General features: G+C 46.4%; 1 protein-coding gene across 18 annotated transcripts in view; it reads left to right on the top strand.

Annotated features, from left to right (window-relative positions):
* LOC110531920 (adhesion G protein-coupled receptor B3) overlaps positions 1-24745 on the top strand; it is a 364149-nt gene that overhangs the window by 293220 nt on the left and 46184 nt on the right. For all 18 annotated transcript variants that reach the window (XM_090243433.1, XM_090243448.1, XM_090243446.1 and 15 more), the window contains 2 exons: positions 15288-15438; positions 23155-23224. In XM_090243433.1, the coding sequence (XP_090099559.1) occupies positions 15288-15438; positions 23155-23224 (221 nt within the window). The remainder of the gene's footprint in view (positions 1-15287; positions 15439-23154; positions 23225-24745) is intronic.

The raw sequence follows: 24745 nt of genomic DNA, 5'->3' as shown, positions 1-24745 counted from the left end.
GTTCTCCTTCAACACCTGTCTCTAGATCTACTGTCTGCTGTGTGGAGAGAGAATGTGTTATAGTCTCCTTCAACACCTGTCTAGACCTACTGTCTGCTGTGTGGAGAGAGAATGTGTTATAGTTCTCCTTCAACACCTGTCTCTAGACCTACTGTCTGCTGTGTGGAGAGAGAATGTGTTATAGTTCTCCTTCAACACCTGTCTCTAGACCTACTGTCTGCTGTGTGGAGAGAGAATGTGTTATAGTTCTCCTTCAACACCTGTCTCTAGACCTACTGTCTGCTGTGTGGAGAGAGAATGTGTTATAGTTCTCCTTCAACACCTGTCTCTAGATCTACTGTCTGCTGTGTGGAGAGAGAATGTGTTATAGTTCTCCTTCAACACCTGTCTAGATCTACTGTCTGCTGTGTGGAGAGAATGTGTTATAGTTCTCCTTCAACACCTGTCTAGACCTACTGTCTGCTGTGTGGAGAGAGAATGTGTTATAGTTCTCCTTCAACACCTGTCTCTAGACCTACTGTCTGCTGTGTGGAGAGAGAATGTGTTATAGTTCTCCTTCAACACCTGTCTCTAGATCTACTGTCTGCTGTGTGGAGAGAGAATGTGTTATAGTTCTCCTTCAACACCTGTCTCTAGATCTACTGTCTGCTGTGTGGAGAGAATGTGTTATAGTTCTCCTTCAACACCTGTCTCTAGACCTACTGTCTGCTGTGTGGAGAGAGAATGTGTTATAGTTCTCCTTCAACACCTGTCTCTAGACCTACTGTCTGCTGTGTGGAGAGAGAATGTGTTATAGTTCTCCTTCAACACCTGTCTCTAGACCTACTGTCTGCTGTGTGGAGAGAATGTGTTATAGTTCTCCTTCAACACCTGTCTAGATCTACTGTCTGCTGTGTGGAGAGAGAATGTGTTATAGTTCTCCTCCAACACCTGTCTAGATCTACTGTCTGCTGTGTGGAGAGAGAATGTGTTATAGTTCTCCTTCAACACCTGTCTCTAGATCTACTGTCTGCTGTGTGGAGAGAGAATGTGTTATAGTTCTCCTTCAACACCTGTCTCTAGACCTACTGTCTGCTGTGTGGAGAGAGAATGTGTTATAGTTCTCCTTCAACACCTGTCTCTAGACCTACTGTCTGCTGTGTGGAGAGAGAATGTGTTATAGTTCTCCTTCAACACCTGTCTCTAGATCTACTGTCTGCTGTGTGGAGAGAGAATGTGTTATAGTTCTCCTTCAACACCTGTCTAGACCTACTGTCTGCTGTGTGGAGAGAGAATGTGTTATAGTTCTCCTTCAACACCTGTCTCTAGATCTACTGTCTGCTGTGTGGAGAGAGAATGTGTTATAGTTCTCCTTCAACACCTGTCTCTAGACCTACTGTCTGCTGTGTGGAGAGAGAATGTGTTATAGTTCTCCTTCAACACCTGTCTCTAGACCTACTGTCTGCTGTGTGGAGAGAGAATGTGTTATAGTCTCCTTCAACACCTGTCTCTAGATCTACTGTCTGCTGTGTGGAGAGAGAATGTGTTATAGTTCTCCTTCAACACCTGTCTCTAGACCTACTGTCTGCTGTGTGGAGAGAGAATGTGTTATAGTTCTCCTTCAACACCTGTCTCTAGATCTACTGTCTGCTGTGTGGAGAGAGAATGTGTTATAGTTCTCCTTCAACACCTGTCTCTAGACCTACTGTCTGCTGTGTGGAGAGAGAATGTGTTATAGTTCTCCTTCAACACCTGTCTCTAGACCTACTGTCTGCTGTGTGGAGAGAGAATGTGTTATAGTTCTCCTTCAACACCTGTCTCTAGACCTACTGTCTGCTGTGTGGAGAGATAATGTGTTATAGTTCTCCTTCAACACCTGTCTCTAGACCTACTGTCTGCTGTGTGGAGAGAATGTGTTATAGTTCTCCTTCAACACCTGTCTCTAGACCTACTGTCTGCTGTGTGGAGAGAGAATGTGTTATAGTTCTCCTTCAACACCTGTCTCTAGACCTACTGTCTGCTGTGTGGAGAGAGAATGTGTTATAGTTCTCCTTCAACACCTGTCTCTAGACCTACTGTCTGCTGTGTGGAGAGAATGTGTTATAGTTCTCCTTCAACACCTGTCTCTAGACCTACTGTCTGCTGTGTGGAGAGAGAATGTGTTATAGTCTCCTTCAACACCTGTCTCTAGATCTACTGTCTGCTGTGTGGAGAGAGAATGTGTTATAGTTCTCCTTCAACACCTGTCTCTAGACCTACTGTCTGCTGTGTGGAGAGAGAATGTGTTATAGTTCTCCTTCAACACCTGTCTCTAGATCTACTGTCTGCTGTGTGGAGAGAGAATGTGTTATAGTTCTCCTTCAACACCTGTCTCTAGACCTACTGTCTGCTGTGTGGAGAGAGAATGTGTTATAGTTCTCCTTCAACACCTGTCTCTAGACCTACTGTCTGCTGTGTGGAGAATAATGTGTTATAGTTCTCCTTCAACACCTGTCTCTAGACCTACTGTCTGCTGTGTGGAGAGAGAATGTGTTATAGTTCTCCTTCAACACCTGTCTCTAGACCTACTGTCTGCTGTGTGGAGAGAGAATGTGTTATAGTTCTCCTTCAACACCTGTCTAGACCTACTGTCTGCTGTGTGGAGAGAGAATGTGTTATAGTTCTCCTTCAACACCTGTCTCTAGATCTACTGTCTGCTGTGTGGAGAGAGAATGTGTTATAGTTCTCCTTCAACACCTGTCTAGATCTGATGTCTGCTGTGTGGAGAGAGAATGTGTTATAGTTCTCCTTCAACACCTGTCTCTAGACCTACTGTCTGCTGTGTGGAGAGAGAATGTGTTATAGTTCTCCTTCAACACCTGTCTCTAGACCTACTGTCTGCTGTGTGGAGAGAGAATGTGTTATAGTTCTCCTTCAACACCTGTCTCTAGACCTACTGTCTGCTGTGTGGAGAGAGAATGTGTTATAGTTCTCCTTCAACACCTGTCTCTAGATCTACTGTCTGCTGTGTGGAGAGAGAATGTGTTATAGTCTCCTTCAACACCTGTCTAGACCTACTGTCTGCTGTGTGGAGAGAGAATGTGTTATAGTTCTCCTTCAACACCTGTCTCTAGACCTACTGTCTGCTGTGTGGAGAGAGAATGTGTTATAGTTCTCCTTCAACACCTGTCTCTAGACCTACTGTCTGCTGTGTGGAGAGAGAATGTGTTATAGTTCTCCTTCAACACCTGTCTCTAGACCTACTGTCTGCTGTGTGGAGAGAGAATGTGTTATAGTTCTCCTTCAACACCTGTCTCTAGATCTACTGTCTGCTGTGTGGAGAGAGAATGTGTTATAGTTCTCCTTCAACACCTGTCTAGATCTACTGTCTGCTGTGTGGAGAGAATGTGTTATAGTTCTCCTTCAACACCTGTCTAGACCTACTGTCTGCTGTGTGGAGAGAGAATGTGTTATAGTTCTCCTTCAACACCTGTCTCTAGACCTACTGTCTGCTGTGTGGAGAGAGAATGTGTTATAGTTCTCCTTCAACACCTGTCTCTAGATCTACTGTCTGCTGTGTGGAGAGAGAATGTGTTATAGTTCTCCTTCAACACCTGTCTCTAGATCTACTGTCTGCTGTGTGGAGAGAATGTGTTATAGTTCTCCTTCAACACCTGTCTAGATCTACTGTCTGCTGTGTGGAGAGAGAATGTGTTATAGTTCTCCTCCAACACCTGTCTAGATCTACTGTCTGCTGTGTGGAGAGAGAATGTGTTATAGTTCTCCTTCAACACCTGTCTCTAGATCTACTGTCTGCTGTGTGGAGAGAGAATGTGTTATAGTTCTCCTTCAACACCTGTCTCTAGACCTACTGTCTGCTGTGTGGAGAGAGAATGTGTTATAGTTCTCCTTCAACACCTGTCTCTAGACCTACTGTCTGCTGTGTGGAGAGAGAATGTGTTATAGTTCTCCTTCAACACCTGTCTCTAGATCTACTGTCTGCTGTGTGGAGAGAGAATGTGTTATAGTTCTCCTTCAACACCTGTCTAGACCTACTGTCTGCTGTGTGGAGAGAGAATGTGTTATAGTTCTCCTTCAACACCTGTCTCTAGACCTACTGTCTGCTGTGTGGAGAGAGAATGTGTTATAGTTCTCCTTCAACACCTGTCTCTAGACCTACTGTCTGCTGTGTGGAGAGAGAATGTGTTATAGTTCTCCTTCAACACCTGTCTCTAGACCTACTGTCTGCTGTGTGGAGAGAGAATGTGTTATAGTCTCCTTCAACACCTGTCTCTAGATCTACTGTCTGCTGTGTGGAGAGAGAATGTGTTATAGTTCTCCTTCAACACCTGTCTCTAGACCTACTGTCTGCTGTGTGGAGAGAGAATGTGTTATAGTTCTCCTTCAACACCTGTCTCTAGATCTACTGTCTGCTGTGTGGAGAGAGAATGTGTTATAGTTCTCCTTCAACACCTGTCTCTAGACCTACTGTCTGCTGTGTGGAGAGAGAATGTGTTATAGTCTCCTTCAACACCTGTCTAGATCTAATGTCTGCCAGGCTGTCTGGTTCATATATACTGTCACTGAAACCATAAGAAGAAAGATCGAGAAAAGGAGGAGGAGGAAGAGACTTTATGTAACGTAGCATTATGCAACACACACAAACACAACTACACACACACACACACACACACACACGCACACAACTACACACACACACACACACACACACACACACACACACACACACACACACACACACACACACACACACACACACACACACACACACAACTACACACACACACACACACCTGGGGGAAAATCAGAATACAGCAATCTCTTTTTAATTACTTTGAATAAGGTAATGTCTTTCTGTTTAGATTTGTTTTCTAAATACATCTGACATGACTCACACCAAACAAATGTGGTTATTCATTTATTTTAACCTTATTTTAACCTTTAACCTTTTAACCTTTATTTAGGCAAGGGGAGCCCCAATGAGACCAAGGTCTATGTTTTGAGGGAGCCCTTCACATAATCCAATAAATGACCTAAAATGACAGGGAGCTTCGGAAACACACACAGATGAATACAAATATGAATGGGTTCCATACCCTCATTCCAAAAACACATATTGCATGTCTTTGTGCTCATCTCCTCGAACTGAGAAAACATGACTCTATTTTAAATGATAGTGATGCAAACTGGGAGGTATAGGGAGATCACGTGGCATAATATTGGTGTGCTATCTCGTTCTAAAGCAGGCAGTTGTATAAGAGTTCAAAAGAGGACTGTGTGCATGAATTCAGGGAAAACATGTGCCAGCCGCGTCCACAAAGGCGTGATTAAAATCCCTCCTAGCCATGGGTAAACATCACTTCATTTTCTCACATGGCCTGAACATGGGTTAGTCAGTATCTCCAGTGATTAAAATCCCTCCTGGCCATGGGTAAACATCACTTCATTTTCTCACATGTCCTGAACATGGGTTAGTCAGTATCTCCAGTGGCTTTCATCAACATGGGTTAGTCAGTATCTCCAGTGGCTTTCATCAACATGGGTTAGTCAGTATCTCCAGTGGCTTCCATCAACATGGGTTAGTCAGTATCTCCAGTGGCTTTCATCAACATGGGTTAGTCAGTATCTCCAGTGGCTTCCATCAACATTAAAGGTGCAATCTGCAATATATACTGCTGTTCATTGGTCATTTCAACGAAAGCATCTCCAGCCCCATCCCTCAGCTTAATAGCAAACTATGTGACGGGGGTGCAGTTTTCTTTCGTTTTTTAAAATGAAGTATATTTTCTAATTCAAGAGGATGGATGTGTTGAGTGTTAATCTAATCACTATCCAGTACAGTGTGGATGTATTGGATTTGGAAGGAGCTGACACATGCTCATCTGTTTCCCCTTCTTTGTGTAATAACACTCAGATTACCACAGCTCAAAAACAGGAAATACTGAAACCATAGAGTGTCTGAACTGACATCAGCTTAATCCTCTCACTACCCACTGTACATGTCACTTCCCTTTCACCAAGCTTATTAAAGGCTACTTCTTAATTCACTAATCCTCTTTTTCATGGATTCACGCACAAATTCAGGCTGTTGCTTTATCTGCTTAGAGGAAGAATAGTGATGGACAAGCGCGCGCACGCACACACACACACACACACACACACACACACACACACACACACACACACACACACACACACACACACACACACACAGAGTTTTGTATTGCTATACTTGTGGGGACCAAATAATTGATTTCCTGTCACGCCCTGACCTTAGAGAGCCAATTTATTACCCTCAACCTAACTCCTACCCCTAACCCTTACCCTCAACCTAACTCCTACCCCTAACCCTTACCCTTACCCTCAACCTAACTCCTACCCCTAACCCTTACCCTCAACCTAACTCCTACCCCTAACCCTTACCCTCAACCTAACTCCTACCCCTAACCCTTACCCTCAACCTAACCCCTACCCCTAAACCTTACCCTCAACCTAACTCCTACCCCTAACCCTTACCCTCAACCTAACTCTAACCCCTAACCCTTACCCTCAACCTAACCCTAACCCTAACCCTTACCCTCAACCTAACTCTAACCCCTAATCCTTACCCTCAACCTAACTCCTACCCCTAACCCTTACCCTCAACCTAACCCCTACCCCTAATCCTTACCCTCAACCTAACTCCTACCCCTAACCCTTACCCTCAACCTAACTCCTACCCCTAACCCTTACCCTCAACCTAACTCTAACCCCTAACCCTTACCCTCAACCTAACTCCTACCCCTAACCCTTACCCTCAACCTAACCCCTACCCCTAATCCTTACCCTCAACCTAACTCCTACCCCTAACCCTTACCCTCAACCTAACTCCTACCCCTAACCCTTACCCTCAACCTAACTCTAACCCCTAACCCTTACCCTCAACCTAACTCTAACCCCTAATCCTTACCCTCAACCTAACTCCTACCCCTAATCCTTACCCTCAACCTAACTCCTACCCCTAATCCTTACCCTCAACCTAACTCCTACCCCTAATCCTTACCCTCAACCTAACTCTAACCCCTAATCCTTACCCTCAACCTAACTCTAACCCCTAATCCTTACCCTCAACCTAACTCCTACCCCTAACCCTTACCCTCAACCTAACTCCTACCCCTAATCCTTACCTTCAACCTAACTCCTACCCCTAATCCTTACCCTCAACCTAACTCTAACCCCTAATCCTTACCCTCAACCTAACTCTAACCCCTAACCCTTACCCTCAACCTAACCCTAACCCTAACCCTTACCCTCAACCTAACCCCACTAACCCTAACCCTCACCCTAACTCCTACCCCTAACCCTTACCCTCAACCTAACTCCTACCCCAAACCTTAACCCTCAACCTAACTCTAACCCCTAATCCTTACCCTCAACCTAACCCTAACCCTAACCCTACCCACAACTTAACTCCTACCCCTAATCCTTACCCTCAACCTAACTCTAAACCCTAATCCTTACCCTAACCCCTAACCCTAACCCTAACCCCTAACCCTTACCCTCAACTTAACTCCTACCCCTAATCCTTACCCTCAACCTAACTCTAACCCCTAATCCTTACCCTAACCCCTAACCCTAACCCTAACCCCTAACCCTTACCCTCAACCTAACTCCTACCCCTAACCCTTACACTCAACCTAACTCCTACCCCTAACCTTTACCCTCAACCTAACCCCTACCCCAAACCTTAACCCTCAACCTAACTCCTACCCCTAACCCTTACCCTCAACCTAACTCCTACCCCTAATCCTTACCCTCAACCTAACTCCTACCCCTAACCCTTACCCTCAACCTAACTCCTACCCCTAACCCTACCCTCAACTTAACTCCTACCCCTAACCCTTACCCTCAACCTAACTCTAACCCCTAACCCTTACCCTCAACCTAACTCCTACCCCTAATCCTTACCCTCAACCTAACTCCTACCCCTAATCCTTACCCTCAACCTAACCCCTAACCCTAACCTTTACCCTCAACCTAACTCCTACCCCTAACCCTTACCCTCAACCTAACTTTAACCCCTAATCCTTACCCTCAACCTAACTCCTACCCCTAATCCTTACCCTCAACCTAACCCCTAACCCTAACCCTTACCCTCAACCTAACTCTTACCCCTAATCCTTACCCTCAACCTAACTTTAACCCCTAATCCTTACCCTCAACCTAACTCTTACCCCTAACCCTTACCCTCAACCTAACTCTAACCCTATCCCTTACCCTCAACCTAACTCCTACCCCTAACCTTTACTCTCAACCTAACTCCTACCCCTAACCTTTACCCTCAACCTAACTCCTACCCTAAACCTTAACCCTCAACCTAACTCTAACCCCTAATCATTTTTACCTTGTCCCTGAGCTGACAAGGTAAAAATATGTCGTTCTGCCCCTGAGCAAGGCAGTTAGCCCACTGTTCCCCGGGCGCCGAAGACGTGTATGTCGGTTTTGGCAGCCACCCGCACCTCTCTGAGGACAAATTTCAGTTGAATACATTCAGTTGGACAACTGACGAGGTATCACCTCTTTCCTTAACCCTAACCTTCATTCTAACTCTAACCTTCATTCTAACCCTAACCTTCATTCTAACCCGAACCTTCATTCTAACCCTAACCATTCTAACCCTGTTACGGTGCGTGAATGAGGACCCAAAAGCGAATCAACTTAAACAGAGCTTCTTTAATTACCAAACATAGGTAGGCTCAGATGGACCGGCAGATTCCGACAGGACAGGACAAGGTTACAGCAAACATGACGACAGTCTGGTTCAGGCATGAATGACACAAACAAACAAGAATCCGACAAGGACAGGAGCAGAAACAGAGAGAGATATTGGGACCTAATCAGAGGGAAAAAGGGAACAGGTGGGGAACGGGGTGAATGGGTAGTTAGAGGAGACAAGGGACAGCTGGGGGAAAGCGGGGGAGAAAAGGTAACCTAACACGACCAGCAGAGGGAGACAGGGTGAAGGGAAAGGACAGAGACAAGACAACATGACAGTACATGACAGTACCCCCCCACTCACCGAGCGCCTCCTGGCGCACTCGAGGAGGAAACCTGGCGGCAACGGAGGAAATCATCAATCAGCGCACGGTCCAGCACGTCCCGAGAGGGAACCCAACTCCTCTCCTCAGGACCGTACCCCTCCCAGTCAACTAGGTACTGATGACCACGGCCCCGAGGACGCATGTCCAAGATTTTACGGACCCTGTAGATAGGTGCGCCCTCGACAAGGATGGGGGGGGGGGGGGAAGACGAGCGGGGGCGCGAAGAACGGGCTTAACACAGGAGACATGGAAGACCGGGTGGACGCGACGAAGATATCGCGGAAGAAGAAGTCGCACTGCGACAGGATTAATGACCTGAGAGATACGGAATGGACCAATGAACCGCGGGGTCAACTTGCGAGAAGCCGTCTTAAGGGGAAGGTTCTGAGTGGAGAGCCAAACTCTCTGACCGCGACAATATCTAGGGCTCTTAGTTCTACGCTTATTAGCAGCTCTCACAGTCTGCGCCCTATAACGGCAAAGTGCAGACCTGACCCTCTTCCAGGTGCGCTCGCAACGTTGGACAAAAGCCTGAGCGGAGGGGACGCTGGACTCGGCGAACTGAGATGAGAACAACGGAGGCTGGTACCCGAGGCTACTCTGAAAAGGAGATAGCCCGGTCGCAGACGAAGGAAGCGAGTTGTGGGCGTATTCTGCCCAGGGGAGCTGTTCTGACCAAGACGCAGGGTTGCGAAAAGAAAGACTGCGTAAGATGCGACCAATAGTCTGATTGGCCCGTTCTGCTTGACCGTTAGACTGGGGGTGAAAGCCGGAAGAGAGACTGACGGAAGCCCCAATCAAACGGCAAAACTCCCTCCAAAATTGAGACGTGAATTGCGGACCTCTGTCCGAAACGACGTCTGACGGAAGGCCATGAATTCTGAAAACATTCTCGATGATGATTTGTGCCGTCTCTTTAGCAGAAGGAAGCTTAGCAAGGGGAATGAAATGAGCCGCCTTAGAGAACCTATCGACAACCGTAAGAATAACAGTCTTCCCCGCTGACGAAGGCAGTCCGGTGACAAAATCTAAGGCGATGTGAGACCACGGTCGAGAGGGAATAGGAAGCGGCCTGAGACGGCCGGCAGGAGGAGAGTTACCGGACTTAGTCTGCGCGCAGACCGAACAAGCAGCCACGAAACGACGCGTGTCATGCTCCCGGGTGGGCCACCAGAAACGCTGGCGAATGGAAGCAAGCGTACCCCGAACGCCAGGGTGGCCGGCTAACTTGGCAGAGTGAGCCCACTGAAGAACGGCCAGACGAGTAGGAACGGGAACAAAAAGAAGGTTCCTAGGACAAGCGCGCGGCGACGGAGTTTGAGTGAGTGCTTGCTTTACCTGCCTCTCAATTCCCCAGACAGTCAACCCGACAACACGCCCCTCAGGGAGAATCCCCTCGGGGTCAGTGGAGGCTACTGAAGAACTGAAGAGACGAGACAAAGCATCAGGCTTGGTGTTCTTAGAGCCCGGACGATAAGAAATCACAAACTCGAAACGAGCGAAAAACAGCGCCCAACGCGCCTGACGCGCATTAAGTCGTTTGGCAGAACGGATGTACTCAAGGTTCCTATGGTCAGTCCAAACGACAAAAGGAACGGTCGCCCCCTCCAACCACTGTCGCCATTCGCCTAGGGCTAACCGGATGGCGAGCAGTTCGCGGTTACCCACATCATAGTTACGTTCCGACGGCGACAGGCGATGAGAAAAATACGCGCATGGGTGGACCTTGTCGTCAGAGAGGGAGCGCTGAGAAAGGATGGCTCCCACTCCCACCTCTGACGCGTCAACCTCGACAACGAACTGTCTAGAGACGTCAGGTGTAACAAGGATAGGAGCGGATGTAAAACGATTCTTGAGGAGATCAAAAGCTCCCTGGGCGGAAACGGACCACTTAAAGCACGTCTTGACAGAAGTAAGGGCTGTGAGAGGAGCTGCCACCTGACCGAAATTACGGATGAAACGACGATAGAAGTTCGCGAAGCCGAGAAAGCGCTGCAGCTCGACGCGTGACTTAGGGACGGGCCAATCAATGACAGCTTGGACCTTAGCGGGATCCATCTTAATGCCTTCGGCGGAAATAACAGAACCGAGAAATGTGACGGAGGAGGCATGAAAAGTGCACTTCTCAGCCTTCACAAAAAGACAATTCTCTAAAAGGCGCTGGAGGACACGTCGAACGTGCTGAACATGAATCTGGAGTGACGGTGAAAAAATCAGGATATCGTCAAGGTAAACGAAAACAAAGATGTTCAGCATGTCTCTCAGGACATCATTGACTAATGCCTGAAAGACAGCTGGAGCGTTAGCGAGGCCGAAAGGAAGAACCCGGTATTCAAAGTGCCCTAACGGAGTGTTAAACGCCGTCTTCCACTCGTCCCCCTCCCTGATGCGCACGAGATGGTAAGCGTTACGAAGGTCCAACTTAGTGAAAAACCTGGCTCCCTGCAGGATCTCGAAGGCTGAAGACATAAGAGGAAGCGGATAACGATTCTTCACTGTTATGTCATTCAGCCCTCGATAATCTATGCAGGGGCGCAGAGACCCGTCCTTCTTCTTGACAAAAAAAAACCCCGCTCCGGCGGGAGAGGAGGAGGGGACTATGGTACCGGCGTCAAGAGCTACAGACAAATAATCTTCGAGAGCCTTACGTTCGGGAGCCGACAGAGAGTATAGTCTACCCCGGGGGGGGGTGGTTCCCGGAAGGAGATCAATACTACAATCATACGACCGGTGTGGAGGAAGAGAGGTGGCCCTGGACCGACTGAACACCGTGCGCAGATCGTGATATTCCTCCGGCACCCCTGTCAAATCACCAGGCTCCTCCTGTGAAGAAGAGACAGAGGAAACAGGAGGGATAGCAGACATTAAACATTTCACATGACAAGAGACGTTCCAGGAGAGGATAGAATTACTAGACCAATTAATGGAAGGATTATGACAAACTAGCCAGGGATGGCCCAAAACAACAGGTGTAAAAGGTGAACGAAAAATTAAAAAAGAAATGGTTTCACTATGATTACCAGAAACAGTGAGGGTTAAAGGTAGCGTCTCACGCTGAATCCTGGGGAGAGGACTACCATCCAGGGCGAACAAGGCCGTGGGCTCCTTTAACTGTCTGAGAGGAATGTCATGTTCCCGAGCCCAGGTCTCGTCCATAAAACAGCCCTCCGCCCCAGAGTCTATTAAGGCACTGCAGGAAGCTGACGAACCGGTCCAGCGTAGATGGACCGACAAGGTAGTGCAGGATCTTGAAGGAGAGACAGGAGTAGTAGCGCTCACCAGTAGCCCTCCGCTTACTGACGAGCTCTGGCCTTTTACTGGACATGAAGTGACAAAATGACCAGCGGAACCGCAATAGAGACAGAGGCGGTTGGTGATTCTCCGTTCCCTCTCCTCAGTCGAGATGCGGATACCTCCCAGCTGCATGGACTCAGCACCCGAGCCGGCAGAGGAAGATGGTAGTGATGCGGAGAGGGAGGCGACGGAGAGCGCGAGCTCCTTTCCACGAGCTCGGTGACGAAGATCAACCCGTCGCTCAATGCGAATAGCGAGTTCAATCAAGGAATCCACGCTGGAAGGAACCTCCCGGGAGAGAATCTCATCCTTTACCTCTGCGCGGAAACCCTCCAGAAGACGAGCGAGCAAGGCCGGCTCGTTCCAGCCACTGGAGACAGCAAGAGTGCGAAACTCAATAGAGTAGTCTGTTATGGATCGATTGCCTTGACATAGGGAAGACAGGGCCCTGGAAGCCTCCTCCCCAAAAACAGATCGATCAAAAACCCGTATCATCTCCTCCTTAAAGTCTTGATACTGGTTAGTACACTCAGCCCTTGCCTCCCAGATTGCCGTGCCCCACTCACGAGCCCGTCCAATAAGGAGAGATATGACGTAGGCGACACGAGCAGTGCTCCTGGAGTAAGTGTTGGGCTGGAGAGAAAACACAATATCACACTGGGTGAGGAACGAGCGGCATTCAGTGGGCTCCCCAGAGTAACACGGCGGGTTATTGATTCTGGGCTCCGGAGATTCGAAAGCCCTGGAAGTGGCCGGTGGATCGAGGCGGAGATGGTGAACCTGTTCTGTGAGGTTGGAGACTTGGGTGGCCAGGGTCTCAACGGCATGTCGAGCAGCAGACAATTCCTGCTTGTGTCTGCCTAGCATCGCTCCCTGGATCTCGACGGCTGAGTGGAGAGGATCCGAAGTCGCTGGGTCCATTCTTGGTCGGATTCTTCTGTTACGGTGCGTGAATGAGGACCCAAAAGCGAATCAACTTAAACAGAGCTTCTTTAATTACCAAACATAGGTAGGCTCAGATGGACCGGCAGATTCCGACAGGACAGGACAAGGTTACAGCAAACATGACGACAGTCTGGTTCAGGCATGAATGACACAAACAAACAAGAATCCGACAAGGACAGGAGCAGAAACAGAGAGAGATATTGGGACCTAATCAGAGGGAAAAAGGGAACAGGTGGGGAACGGGGTGAATGGGTAGTTAGAGGAGACAAGGGACAGCTGGGGGAAAGCGGGGGAGAAAAGGTAACCTAACACGACCAGCAGAGGGAGACAGGGTGAAGGGAAAGGACAGAGACAAGACAACATGACAGTACATGACAAACCCTAACCATTCTAACCCTAACCATTCTAACCCTAACCACTCTAACCCTAACCATTCTAACCCTAACCATAATTGTTGGGAGCTCTTGGCCTTTCCTGTTCTCTCACCGTCTCCAGACCGGTCGGATGTACAGTATAGAAACGGGGCAGAAAGTTGCAATAGGCTCGTGCAACCCTAGGTTAGATAACAGCATAAACAGAAACCCTCTTAAACCTAACCATAATTATAACCCTAACCCTAGGTTAGATAACAGCATGAACAGAAACCCTCTTAAACCTACCCATAATTATAACCCTAACCCTAAACCTAACCCCTAAGCCTAAAATAGCATTTTTCCTTATGGGGACCAGCAGATACTTACCCCATCCCCGAATTTTCCTTGTTTTGCTATACTTGTGAGGACTTCTGGTACCAACAAGGATAGTTAAACAAAAATACACACACACACACACACACACACACACACACACACACACACACACACACACACACACACACACACACACACACACAAACACTCCCTCTCCATGTAGATAGCTTGACCTTGCTTCACGTGCCTTCCTGTTCGATCACTAGTGTTGCACACTAATGAGTGTGTGCTGCAGGCAGAGAAATGCAGAGCCATGGCTTTTGTGTCAGTCAGTCAGTCAACCTGGTTCTCTGGCTCCCAATCTGATCATTAGTAGTAGTGCTGTCTGTCTGTCTGTCTGTCTGTCTGTCTGTCTGTCTGTCTGTCTGTCTGTCTTTCCTGTTGCTGCAGTCATGGGATTCTAACCAACACTCTTATTCACTTAATGCTCAGGGCAGGGTACCATTACTGTTAGAGACAGGGTACCATTACTGTTAGAGACAGGGTACCATTACTGTTAGAGACAGGGTACCATTACTGTTAGAGACAGGGTACCATTACTGTTAGAGACAGGGTACCATTACTGTTAGAGACAGGGTACCATTACTGTTAGAGACAGGGTACCATTACTGTTAGAGACAGGGTACTATTACTGTTAGAGACAGGGTACCATTACTGTTAGAGACAGCGTCCCATTACTGTTAGAGACAGGGTACCATTACTGTTAGAGACAGGGTACCATTACTGTTAGAGACATGGTACCATTACTGTTAGAGACAGGGTACCATTACTGTTCAGGACAGGGTACCATTACTGTTAAAGACAGGGTCCCATTACAAAATGTATTTGTCTAACTAACCAATATACCATTTAGCAGAAGCTTTATATTTGCAGTTCAGACCGACTGTGTTTTATACCTGAGTAGAATAGTTATGCGACACTTCGATGCTTTTGTGACTGCTTTTATGTGATCAAACTGTGGTGCATTATGGGAATCACAGAATTGACACAGTCAATTATTGTAATAATCTTAGGCTCGTATGTGCTGATCTAGGATCAGGTCCTCCTCGTCCATCTAACGTCATTCATTATTATGTAAAAGATAAAACGGATCCTGTATCAGTTTATCCCACTCTGAGACACTTTGTGAATACTGGTCTATGAAGTTGATGTTGTTGGCCATTGCTGTCCCGCTCACTCATGTTCTTCACAAGGTTTTACTATCCAGAACCTCATTGTCCCTTTTCTTGGTCATGAACAGGGTGTCTGTACCATGACAACAGCCTTCCTTCACTTCTTCTTCCTGGCGTCGTTCTGCTGGGTCCTGACGGAGGCTTGGCAGTCCTACATGGCCGTCACTGGGAAGGTCCGCACCAGGCTCATCAGGAAGAGGTTCCTCTGTCTGGGATGGGGTGAGTGTCTCTGTCTGGGATGGGGTGAGTGTCTCTGTCTGGGATGAGGTGAGTGTGTCTGTCTGGGATGGGGTGAGTGTCTCTGTCTGGGATGGGGTGAGTGTCTCTGTCTGGGATGGGGTGAGTGTCTCTGTCTGGGATGGGGTGAGTGTCTCTGTCTGGGATGGGGTGAGTGTCTCTGTCTGGGATGGGGTGAGTGTCTCTGTCTCATGGGTCATGACTCTGAAATGTCTTGGTCTCTCTCTATTGGTTCGTAGCTCTGTTCTTTAATGTGTCTATTTATCTCTCTACCACTCCCTTTTCTCTTCATCTCTCTCTCTCTCTCTCTCTCTCTCTCTCTCTCTCTCTCTCTCTCACTCTCTCTCTCTCTCTCTCTCTCTCTCTTCATCTCTCTCTCTCTCTCTCTCTCTCTCTCTCTCTCTCTCTACCCCTCCCTTTTCTCTTCATCTCTCTCTCTCTCTCTCTCTCTCTCTCTCTCTCTCTCTCTCTCTCTACCCCTCCCTTTTCTCTTCATCTCTCTCTCTCTGTCTCTCTCTCTCTCTCTACCGCTCCCTTTTCTCTTCATCTCTCTCTCTCTCTCTCTCTCTCTCTCTCTCTCTCTCTCTCTCTCTCTCTTCATCTGGGATGTTGTTGTCTCTGTCGTCCTCCTGTCAGCTAGGTTCTGTGTTGCAGTGCTGATGTGCTCCCTCCATTCCAACTCTCCTAGGGATCTGTACATGTACTTCCCTTGGGCTGCAGGGAGATTGACTAGCTGGCCTGGTGGTGGTTTCCTCATAGGAGTTAGCTGATAGCTAGGATTTAACCAAGGCCTCTGCAGTGTATTAGCACAGCGAGGCTTGTCTTGTTGTTGTTGTTTTTCAGGGTACAGCTACTAGCTAAACGAGAACACTAAGTTATAAAGGAAAGTAGTGTATGTATGATTATTATTAAGTATGTCTATATACATATACATCAGGCCACAGAGAACAAGAGAGAGAGAGAGAGAGAGAGAGAGAGAGAGAGAGAGAGAGAGAGAGAGAGAGAGAGAGAGAGAGAGAGGGAGAGAGAGAGAATGGACTACAGTATACAGTGATGCTCTAGCAGGGTCCGTGCTGTGTGTGTAGACTACTGTGAGAGGAGGGAGAGAGAGGTGACTCTCTAGCAGGGGCCAGGCTGTGTGTGTAGACTACTGTGAGAGGAAGGAGAGAGAGGTGACTTTCTAGCAGGGGCCAGGCTGTGTGTGTAGACTACTGTGAGAGGAAGGAGAGAGAGGTGATGCTCTAGCAGGGGCCGTGCTGTGTGTGTAGACTACTGTGAGAGGAGGGAGAGAGAGGTGACTCTCTAGCAGGGGCCAGGCTGTGTGTGTAGACTACTGTGAGAGGAAGGAGAGAGGTGATGCTCTAGCAGGGGCCATGCTGTGTGTGTAGACTACTGTGAGAGGAGGGAGAGAGAGGTGACTCTCTAGCAGGGGCCAGGCTGTGTGTGTAGACTACTGTGAGAGGAAGGAGAGAGGTCATGCTCTAGCAGGGGCCATGCTGTGTGTGTAGACTACTGTGAGAGGATGGAGAGAGAGAGGTGACTTTCTAGCAGGGGCCAGGCTGTGTGTGTAGACTACTGTGAGAGGAGGGAGAGAGAGAGGTGACTCTCTAGCAGGGGCCGTGCTGTGTGTGTAGGCTACTGTGAGAGGAGGGAGAGAGAGGTAATGCTCTAGCAGGGGCCGGGCTGTGTGTGTAGGCTACTGTGAGTGGAGGGAGAGAGAGGTGATGCTGTAGCAGGGTCCGGGCTGTGTGTGTAGACTACTGTGAGAGGAAGGAGAGAGGTGATGCTCTAGCAGGGGCCATGCTGTGTGTGTAGACTACTGGGAGAGAGAGGTGACTCTCTAGCAGGGGCCAGGCTGTGTGTGTAGACTACTGTGAGAGGAAGGAGAGAGGTGATGCTCTAGCAGGGGCCATGCTGTGTGTGTAGACTACTGTGAGAGGAGGGAGAGAGAGGTGACTCTCTAGCAGGGGCCAGGCTGTGTGTGTAGACTACTGTGAGAGGAAGGAGAGAGGTGATGCTCTAGCAGGGGCCATGCTGTGTGTGTAGACTACTGTGAGAGGAGGGAGAGAGAGGTAATGCTCTAGCAGGGGCCGGGCTGTGTGTGTAGGCTACTGTGAGTGGAGGGAGAGAGAGGTGATGCTGTAGCAGGGGCCGGGCTGTATGTGTAGGCTTCTGTGAGAGGAGGGAGAGAGAGGTGATGCTGTAGCAGGGGCCGGGCTGTGTGTGTAGGCTACTGTGAGTGTGAGCAAGTGACACAGGAACAGGGAGGACGGGTCGAGATACATCAACCAACCAAGCCAACTCTCGCTGTAGTAGACTAATAGCTAGCTAGCTAGGCTAATTATCATCCAATATGATGGCGTAGTTTCTGTCTTGACTGCATCAAACAGGGAGAAGCTAGTTAAGCTAGCTAGCTAGGCTAATTATCATCCAATATGATGACGTAGTATCTGTCTTGGCTGCATCAAACAGGGAGAAGCTAGTTAAGCTAGCTAGCTAGGCTAATTATCATCCAATATGATGACGTAGTATCTGTCTTGGCTGCATCAAAACAGGGAGAAGCTAGCTAGCTGGGCTAATTATCATCCAATATGATGACGTAGTATCTGTCTTGGCTGCATCAAACAGGGAGAAGCTAGTTAAGCTAGCTAGCTAGCTAGGCTAATTATCATCCAATATGATGACGTAGTAGCTGTCTTGGCTGCATCAAACAGGGAGAAGCTAGCTAGCTGGGCTAATTATCATCCAATATGATGACGTAGTATCTGTCTTGGCTGCATCAAACAGGGAGAAGCTAGTTAAGCTAGCTAGCTAGGCTAATTATCATCCAATATGATGACGTAGTATCTGTTTTGGCTGCATCAAACAGGGAGAAGCTAGTTAAGCTAGCTAGCTAGGCTAATTATCATCCAATATGATGACGTAGTATCTTTTTTGGCTGCATCAAACAGGGAGAAGCTAGTTAAGCTAGCTAGCTAGCTAGGCTAATTATCATCCAATATGATGACGTTGTAGCTGTCTTGACTGCATCAAACAGGGGGAAGCTAGTTAAGCTAGCTAGCTAGGCTAATTATCATCCAATATGATGACGTAGTAGCTGTCTTGGCTGCATCAAACAGGGAGAAGCTAGTTAGCTAGGCTAACTGAGGCTGCATGCACTTTCTCTTCCTACAAACAACAACTCCATTCAGAATATAATGTAGCAGGCTACCTGTTGGCTCTGGGTCGTTGTAGCCTGTCCTTTTCCTTTGAAGGGAAATGTAATTTTTTTAATCATTTGTTAATCTTCATCATCCCAACATCAACATGTGAAAATGGCGCGTTTCTATATTTTGTAGTAAAAAAAAGAAGATAGGTGTTTCCAGCGACCAACCAATTAGAAGGCGAAGTAAAATTACAAGATGCACACGGAGGGTGTCATTGGAAACACTTATCTTCCTGTATCCTCTTTACTACAAATCATAGAAACACTCTATTTTAACATATGTTGATGTTGAATTAACATATGTTGATTCCATCATTTTAATCATCTTCCATTGATTAGATATCTCCTAACTTTTGTCCCACAGAGAGGCTCTATGACTGTAGCCTATTGCCGCTTTGATGACTTCTGATTGGCCAACAACAACATGCTACATGCGCCCCTCTCGTGAAAAGCAAAAAGCAGCAGCATAAATTATACCATTTCTCTCTGTCTCTACTGCAGCAGTCGTGTTCTGATCTGTATGCGTCCTTCTGGACAAATCAGTTAAAATGACACATACCAGAGACCCATGACATTCATATCAGATCCGACAGTATTTAGAATTCTGGATCCAGACCGGCTTTGGTCCCGGATCAGGTCTCAGGTATTCGGGTACAGGTGGGTCTGTGAAGACATCTACGGACGTCTCATCCAAGGACCTCTTACTTACAGCAAAGACACTTCCCAAATCTCTATTAAGAATCCAATTGATTACGAAAGAGCCCACACACTCATTCCTCCTGTTACCTAGCAACAAACAAGATTCTCTCTCTTCATTCGTCATTGCAGTTCTCGGCCGAACTACAATATGTGCATTGTTACGTTATGCCGATGAAGCAAATTGAAATTGAAGAGAGAGAGAGAGAGAGAGAGAGAGAGAGAGCGAGAGAGAGAGAGAGAGAGAGAGAGAGAGAGAGAGAGAGAGAGAGAGAGAGAGAGAGAGAGAGAGAGAGAGAGAGAGAGAGAGAGAGAGAGAGCGAGAGAGAGAGAGAGAGAGAGAGAGAGAGAGCGAGAGAGAGAGAGAGAGAGAGAGAGAGAGAGAGAGAGAGAGAGAGAGAGAGAGAGAGAGAGAGAGAGAGGTGAGTAGGTAAAGGCTGATATATATAGACATTCTAAATGATAAAATCGTGTGGTCTTGGTCGATGTTAGAAGGTTAGATGTTGTATGGTCATGTTAGGCGAGAAGAAAATAGATGAGTTGTATCTGTGCTGTATCTTTTGTCCTGCAACTGCACAGAACTTAATATGAGAGGACGTCTCTGAGAACAAATGACAGTAAACTCATCCATTGTAGCATCTCTGTAGACTCATCCATTGTAGCAGCTCTGTAGACTCATCCATTGTAGCATATCTGTAGACTCATCCATTGTAGCATCTCTGTAGACTCATCCATTGCAACATCTCTGTAGACTCATCCATTGTAGCATCTCTGTAGACTCATCCATTGCAACATCTCTGTAGACTCATCCATTGTAGCATCTCTGTAGACTCATCCATTGCAACATCTCTGTAGACTCATCCATTGCAACATCTCTGTAGACTCATCCATTGTAGCAGCTCTGTGAGGATACGATACTGTCAGAAACATGGGTTTGTTTTCTATGAAAGTATGAGTCAACAGTTATGAAACTTATGTGAAGAACCAATACAATCCTCAAGCATCAACATTACATGTTGCTTTTTGTACTGCAGGTGTTCAGTATAATCTAACATCTCTGTGGGGTTTATAGTTTAAAGTAGGAATTGATTTTCTCATCTTGTTCAGATTGTAAATATTAGCTTTTTTTTTTAACAGTAAATCAAGCAACGTTGGTGTTTGTGCTTAGCGTGTGTTTACATGAACGTGTGTGTACATCAGAGCTCTGGAGGCTACGTGATTTATGCCATAGCGCCGTACATTAGAGGCCCATTTACCTCTTCAGCACTGGGAGAGACAAGTGGACGGCCACAAGGTCTCCGCCCCCACCTCCAGGAAATGTGACTGCATCAGTAAATCCTTCCCAGGCTGGGTGTGTGTGTGTGTGTGTGTGTGTGTGTGTGTGTGTGTGTGTGTGTGTGTGTGTGTGTGTGTGTGTGTGTGCGTGTGCGTGTGCGTGTGTGTGTGTTCCCAGGCCATGCCGAGAGGGAAGGTGTTTATATTCCCGGATGGACTGCAACAATCCATAACAGAGATCCAGGTGGTGTAGAGGGGGAACAAGCCCCATGTACCAGAGAGGGAGACCCACTGTAGTCTCTCATAGGGATTGTTTTCATTGTGTTACTGTGTGTGTAGGTAGCACTGCTCTTAAAGCTAGAATCCCACATTGAAACAATAACAATAACTTTTGGAAAAAGAAAGTTGTGACGGGCCTGAAGAAATGTAACCACATTCAAATTCATAGATGTATCTCCGGATGTAAGGACTGACCTTCCATGAAATCAAGTTATGAAATATAGTTTTTGGGGCGGCAGGTAGCCTAGTGGTTAGAGCGTTGGGCCAGTAACCAGCAGGTAGCCTAGTGGTTAGAGCATTGGGCCAGTAACCAGCAGGTAGCCTAGTGGTTAGAGCGTTGTGTCAGTAACCAGCAGGTAGCCTAGTGGTTAGAGCATTGGGCCAGTAACCAGCAGGTAGCCTAGTGGTTAGAGCGTTGGGCCAGTAACCAGCAGGTAGCCTAGTGGTTAGAGCATTGGGCCAGTAACCAGCAGGTAGCCTAGTGGTTAGAGCATTGGGCCAGTAACCAGCAGGTAGCCTAGTGGTTAGAGGGTTGGGCCAGTAACCAGCAGGTAGCCTAGTGGTTAGAGCATTGGGCCAGTAACCAGCAGGTAGCCTAGTGGTTAGAGCGTTGGGCCAGTAACCAGCAGGTAGCCTAGTGGTTAGAGGGTTGGGCCAGTAACCAGCAGGTAGCCTAGTGGTTAGAGTGTTGGGCCAGTAACCAGCAGGTAGCCTAGTGGTTAGAGGGTTGGGCCAGTAGCCAACAGGTAGCCTAGTGGTTAGAGCGTTGGGCCAGTAACCAGCAGGTAGCCTAGTGGTTAGAGCGTTGGGCCAGTAACCAGCAGGTAGCCTAGTGGTTAGAGCGTTGGGCCAGTAACCAGCAGGTAGCCTAGTGGTTAGAGCGTTGGGCCAGTAACCAACAGGTAGCCTAGTGGTTAGAGCGTTGGGCCAGTAACCAGCAGGTAGCCTAGTGGTTAGAGCGTTGTGTCAGTAACCAGAAGGTTGCTTGATCGAATCCCTGAGCTGACAAGGTAAAAATCAGTCGTTCAGCTCCTGAACAAGGCAGTTAACTCACTGTTCCCCGGTAGGCCATCATTGTAAATATGAATTTGTTCTTAACTGACTTACCTAGTTATGAGGCATTCATGAAAAGCAAAATTCTCTGTTACAAATCAGGTACTTCTCACGTGTCAGAGATCTCTTGTGGACCTGGTTTTGAACCGGAGACATATCTTGTGTGAGTCAAGCATGAAAAGCACTCTACTCTACTGAAACTGAGAGTTCAAGAATCTACAAGGAGTAATACGAATTTCACTGATATTCTTTGCATGTAATTCCCATAATGAGGTATTTATGAAAAGTGGCATTCTCTGTTACAAATCAGGTGCTTCTCGTATGTATCAGAGAAATGTGTTTTTGCACCAGGGACCTTTCTCGTGTGAGGCAAACGTGATAACCACTACACTACGGAAACTGCTGTTTGAATTAGTAAACGGAATCATTATCTGAGGCTATACAGTGTTTGTTTACATTCACATTGTGTACAAACATTGGGGTAAATCATACTTATATTTGGGGTTCTGATGGGGTACGACAGTTGAACTAAGCTCATGAGGCATTTATAAGTTATATTGTTCAAGAATCAGTGGGTATATATCATTAATTTATAAAACCAAGCAACTAAGGATTCTATCTTTAAATACACTAAGCTTCTTATCTTGACTGGAGTTCTATCGGCAGAACACTGCCTCTATGGAGCTAATGATGAAGGAGATAGTTAACCTGCACATTCTGGAAGACATTCTGTATGGCATTCTGTATGACATTCTGGATGACATTCTGTATGGCATTCTGTATGACATTCTGTATGACGGCTGTATGACGACTGTATGACATTCTGTATGACGGCTGTATGACATTCTGTACGACATTCTGTATGACGGCTGTATGACATTCTGTATGACGGCTGTATGACATTCTGTATGACATTCTGTATGACGGCTGTGTGACATTCTGGATGACATTCTGGATGACGGCTGTATGACATTCTGTATGACATTCTGTATGACATTCTGTATGACATTCTGTATGACATTCTGTAAGACATTCTGTATGACATTCTGCATGACGGCTGTATGACATTCTGGGGGACATTCTGTATGACATTCTGGAGGACATTCTGTATGACGGCTGTACGACACAATGAAACAAGCATTCAGAACTACCTGTCTTATTGTTCATGTGTTCATTCTTGTCTTTTTCAGGATTACCTGCGTTGGTGGTTGCCGTCTCAATGGGATTCACCAAAGCAAAAGGCTATGGGACACCCCAGTAGTATGTTTTTTTCTCACTTCTTTCTTTCTACCTATGTGTCACCTTGGTAGTTCTGATATTTTAGTAACGATTATAATGTATAGCATGTGGCATTTGCTCATGGTTATCACTGTCTATATCCCAAAATGCAATTGTTTTCATCTGTAAAGCCTCATATTAATTGTGTCAATGGTAATTTAAATCAGAACAGTTTCATTTTCAGAAATGTTGGTAAATTAGCTTTTATTGTTTAAAGAACTAGATGGGTGTGTTTTCTCACTATCTAATCATGGCATGGGCTTGTTCAATTACAAAGGAGAGCCTCACACTCTAGGAGTTTAATAACCAACGTTTGACAGACAAGCTGTCTTCATCAGGGTGTAATGACAAACACTGTGGGTCACTAGTTTATATACTTTGAAAGGACACACACACACAGGTGTCTGCAATCAAGGGGTTGTTCAATTACACATATTTGTCTCAAATCTATCACACGATGGTTTAATTTCAGAGAGACAAAGAATCATGTGTTTTTTGCTAAACGTTATACATCCGCCTCACTCAGATAAATAAGTAGTTCTACTAGGTTTTACACAGGCAAATGGAACAAATAACGACATTTTTAATAAAGAACTTTACACATTTTACATTTGTGACATCAGTATTACAAAAATGTTAATTAATGATAATAATATTGCTTCTTTAACGAGGACAACAGTTTTCAGCTGTGCTAACATAATTGCAAAAGTGTTTTCTAATGATCAATTAGCCTTTTAAAATTATAAACCTGGATTAGCTAACACAACGTGCCATTGGAACACAGGAGTGATGGTTGCTGATAATGGGCCTCTGTACGCCTATGTACTTTAGATATTCCAAACAGCCGTTTCCAGCTACAATAGTCATTTACAACATTAACAATGTCTACACTGTATTTCTGATCAATGTTATGTTATTATAATGGACCATGGCTTTTCTTTCAAAAACAAAGACATTTCTAAGTGACCCCAAACTTTTGAACGTTAGTGTATATGCAAAACATTTACATTTGACATTTTAGTGATTAAGCAGATGCTGTTATGCAGGCAGACTTACAGGTGGTGCATTCATCCTAAGATAGCTGGGTGGGACAACAACATAGCACAGTTAAAGATATTTGCAAAAAAATATTGTTTTATTTCACATCTAAAATCTGTGAATTAAAAAAATCTGAGAACAATAATATATTAAGCACACATGAATGTACCCACATGCAATGATTTCTGAAGAAAAAACACAAATGTGAAAACTTGGTTAGCTAGGCTAGGGTGAACCCTACAAACCCCAAGACAACCCCAGTGGGCATTTTAGAAGATTCTGACAAACCCCCATCTCCTCCTGAGTTGTGTCCCAGCTGAATACTAGTACATAAACCATGTTTTAAAACTCTCGTTAGCATTTTATTCCCCAGTAAAACTTCCTGAAGCAGAACCACAGCATATGCCTGTACTCCCTTGACACTGGAGGATAACACAACTGTATGCAGCTGTGCACCATTAAGTT

The sequence above is a fragment of the Oncorhynchus mykiss genome, chromosome 1 (assembly GCF_057628025.1).
Source record: "Oncorhynchus mykiss isolate SJ-2025 chromosome 1, ASM5762802v1, whole genome shotgun sequence".
Taxonomy (NCBI): domain Eukaryota; kingdom Metazoa; phylum Chordata; class Actinopteri; order Salmoniformes; family Salmonidae; genus Oncorhynchus; species Oncorhynchus mykiss.
Note: the sequence above shows the minus strand (reverse complement) of the source record. Positions and strands in the feature narration are given on the sequence as shown.